Source organism: Nansenia antarctica (assembly GCF_963989245.1).
Source record: "Nansenia antarctica genome assembly, chromosome: 2".
In the NCBI taxonomy this organism is placed as follows: domain Eukaryota; kingdom Metazoa; phylum Chordata; class Actinopteri; order Argentiniformes; family Microstomatidae; genus Nansenia; species Nansenia antarctica.
The window spans coordinates 63,505,179-63,509,050 of NC_137675.1; the positions used below are offsets into that span (position 1 = coordinate 63,505,179).

Below are 3,872 nucleotides of genomic sequence, written 5' to 3' on the forward strand. Positions count from 1 at the left end.
TGTCAGCTGCCTTGCGTGCAGCGAAGAGACGGGGAGGCGTTAGCTAGCTACTAACGGCGCTTCCAACAGTAGCTAGCCATAGCCGCACCAACGCATCGCGGACCGTGGGACGCCGATTATGGAGCTATTTTAGTGCCATCAGAAATGGAATTGTATTTGACAGATTGAATTGAATATGAGCACACATTGAATTGTATTTCACAGATCTGAATTGTATTTGACAGATTGAATTGAATCTGAGCACAAACTGAATTGTATTCGACAGATTGAATTGTATTCAATTCAGTTTTCATTATTTTCATTCAGTTTTCAAATTCTGTTTCTCTAAATACAATTCGTTTTTGAGGGCAGACTAAACATGTCATCTGAACAAATTGCAATCATCATGGATGACAAAACATTCAAGGTCAACAAAAGCAAATTGATTGAAAAAAGCGACTACTTCCGTGCGCTGTACCGTTCTGGGATGCGAGAGTCCAGAGAGGATTCCGTCCAGCTGCAAGGACTGAGCGTGCCCGGGCTGGAACTGGTCCTGGAGTTCATCGACACGTCCGAAGTGCTGGTGGTCAACGAGACACTGGAAGACCTGATCGAGACAGCATCTTTCCTGCAAGTCACCTCGGTCCTCAAAGTCCTCACGTCGAAAATCCGACAGGACAACTGCGTGGAACTCTATATTCTTTCCGAGGTATACGGAACACACGACCTCCGCAAAGCCTGCCTCAGATACATGAGCTGTCACTACCACCCGATGGTGCGGAGGCCCGAGTTCGGTAACTTACCGGGTCCCCTGCGCCACCAGGTCAGGGAGATGCGCATGAAAGGCACGGCCACTCTGGTCGCTGTTACTACGGAGAGCACCTACTGTTATCTACTCCATTGCTACAGAGAGTTGGAGCAGTGCTGGAAGCCGCTCGCAAACAACCTGCCGCCGGACATGGTCAATGTCCGAGGCTACGGCTCGGCCGTGCTGGACAACTACCTCTTTATCGTCGGTGGGTACCGGATGACCAGCCAGGAGATCTCAGCCGCTCACTGCTACAACCCGTGTACGGACGAGTGGAACCAGGTGGCCCCGCTGAACCAGGAGAGGTTAGCCTGCTATGTATTTAATGACCTCTGCTCTGACCCTGTTCCCTTAACAATCATTTAAACAAAAAAGATAACCATGTTATCCGTCCGTTTGTTGTTTTGTTTTGAACTCCACAACCATGAAGCCCGATGCCAAACCCGACTAGATGTGATGGATGGGAGGCAGGGGGAGGTAGACAGACAGGCACATTCTAATGCGTGGAATGGAATCAGTATCAGTTCGAGTCGGGTTACCACTTCTCATTTCGTTCCCATGCATTACAATGAGCCCCGTCCTCTGATTTCTACCTCCTACCAGCCTCCCCAGATGTGATATAATGTGCCTGTTGTGTGTTAATTTTCTTAACATGTTTGTGTATCTGTATCTGACTCTTTCTGCTTGTCAGATCGAACTTTCAACTGCTAGCCGTGAGAGGGAAGCTGTACGCCGTGGGAGGCCAGTGTCTGGGCACGGTGGAGTGTTACAACCCAGAGCAGGACTGGTGGACCTGCGTGTCCTCCATGCCCGACCCCCTGGCCGAGTTCTCGGCCTGCGAGTGCCAGGGCATGATCTACGTCATGGGTGGCTACACTGCCCGAGGTGTGTGTGGTTAGTATTAAGTAATTAGTCCCGAAGAAAAGCGTTGTTAAAAAAGAATCATTGTTATTAAAACACTTGAACTGTTAAAACAATCGCATAAAACAGATGAACACACTGTCCTGGGTGCCTTGTGTTTTACAATGAATGAATGAAAGCTTTATTTCGAACATGTGTAAAAAGAAATAGGTATAATAACAAAAGACAAAACAAAAACAAGAAAAAACAAAAACAAGAAAAAACAAAACAAAACAAAAAACACTATTTACATGTCCGAAAAGGAGTAGGAAGAAGCATAAGCTTATTTAATCCTACCCCTTCTCCAATACTCAGAGATTACTAATTAATAATCTGCAGTTAACTTCAATATTAATATAATATTTTTTAAATTAAATCAAATTTATTTACGTATTTACATATTTACCAACAATAGAAAACAGATAATGTAAATAAACAAATAATCTGTGAAAACAACTGGTGACTATCAAAGCCCTTCTTCCTCCTCGTACCTGGTGAAAACCATGTTTTTATACCGCTTTTTGAACTGGGTCATGCTTGGACACCGCTTTAGCTCCACACTCAATCCGTTCCACAGCTTCACTCCACATATAGAAATACAAAAACTTTTTAACGTTGTACGTACATAAATATGTTTTAAATTTAACTCCCCCCTCAAATTATAACTCCCATCTCTATCAAAAAACAATTTTTGAATATTCCTAGGGAGTAGGTTGGTATTTGCTTTATACATTATTTGTGCTGTTAGAAGGTGGACCAGATCCGTGAATTTTAATGTTTTTGATTTTAAGAATAATGAATTTTTGTGATCTCTATAACCGGAATTATGAATTAACCTTATGGCTCTTTTTTGCAATATTAATAGTGATTGTAGTCTACATTTATAAGTGTTGCCCCAAACCTCTGCACAATAATTTAAATATGGTAAAAGCAGTGAGCAGTAGAGAGTGTGGAGTGATTTATGGTACAACAACAGGGTCTCGTGATGACGTTTGTATTCGTGTGTGTGTGTGTGTGTGTGTGTGTGTGTGTGTGTGTGTGTGTGTGTGTGTGTGCGTGTGACAGACAGGAACACCAGCGTCCTCCGCTACTGCCCCACCTCGGACGCCTGGACGGTGTTCCGCGCCTGCCCCGCCCACGTGCACAAGCAGCAGATGCTCTCGGTGGAGGACACCATCTACCTGGTGGGGGGGTACACCCACGAGCTGGAGCAGCCAGGGGGCCAGCGGACCAGCCAGACGGAGGACATGCTGACGGTGCAGTCCTACAACATCACCACGGGGGAGTGGCTCCAGCTGAAGGAGAACACCTCCAAGCCGGGCCTGAACCTCACCTGCACGCTGCACAACGACGGCATCTACATCATGAGCCGCGACGTGAGTCTGCCCACCCGCCTGGAGCACCGGGTCTTCCTCAAGTACAACATCTTCTCCGACGCCTGGGAGGCCTTCCGCCGCTTCCCCGCGCTGTTCTGTTCCCGCGCGCTGCTCTGTTCCCTCTACCTCCCCAGTGTTCTATGAGGGTCCCGGCGATGGTGATGGCGGAGGACTGAGCTAGGCTAAGACGACCAGTGGAGACGGTTCGGTCTGCGTCGTACTGTAGTTCAGTACTGTTACGTCAGAAGGGGCTGGTCTGTCCTGGTAGAGATGACGTTGCAGCCGGGGGAGGCTGGTTGGAGGCAGACATCGGAGGACGGGGTCACGTGTGTTGGATACCATTCCTTCGTTGGGTTCCATGCGTTACAATGAGCCCCGTCCTCACGATTTCTACCTCTACCAGCCTCCACTGACGGCAGCAATGAGGAGAAAGTGGCTAACAGTGTCAAGTTGGTAGCCAGAGAAAGCCTGGTGCCTGATTGTGGAACTGTATACAGGTTGAAGTTACATTATTTAAACAGCTACAGATGTTCTGAAATAACCACAAAGATGTCCTCCATAAGAACATCTGCACAACGATGAAAACATTAACAATTTTACAATGAAGTGATTTCAGGCTATTTAGATGGTCTATTTCACAATGGACATTTTCTAAACTATTTTACCTGAGATGTTGAGAGCAGGATCTTTGGTTGCGTAGTATGTCAGCTTCATGAGATATCTCTCTGTGTAGGCGTGGCATCCCTCCATGTCTCAGTGAAATGAACCTTATTTGAACGAATACAAAATGTGTTAAAACTGTTTGGAAT

At 46.4% G+C, this 3,872-nt stretch overlaps 1 protein-coding gene across 1 annotated transcript; it reads left to right on the forward strand.

Annotated features, from left to right (window-relative positions):
- Positions 1 to 358: 358 nt before the first annotated feature.
- Positions 359 to 3,207, forward strand: LOC308151987 (kelch-like protein 42; the record flags this gene model as incomplete). Its single annotated transcript, XM_080524891.1, has 3 exons — positions 359 to 1,092; positions 1,479 to 1,672; positions 2,753 to 3,207. 3 exons carry the CDS (start codon positions 359 to 361, stop codon positions 3,205 to 3,207), a joined length of 1,383 nt encoding a protein of 460 aa, XP_080381017.1.
- Positions 3,208 to 3,872: the final 665 nt, after the last annotated feature.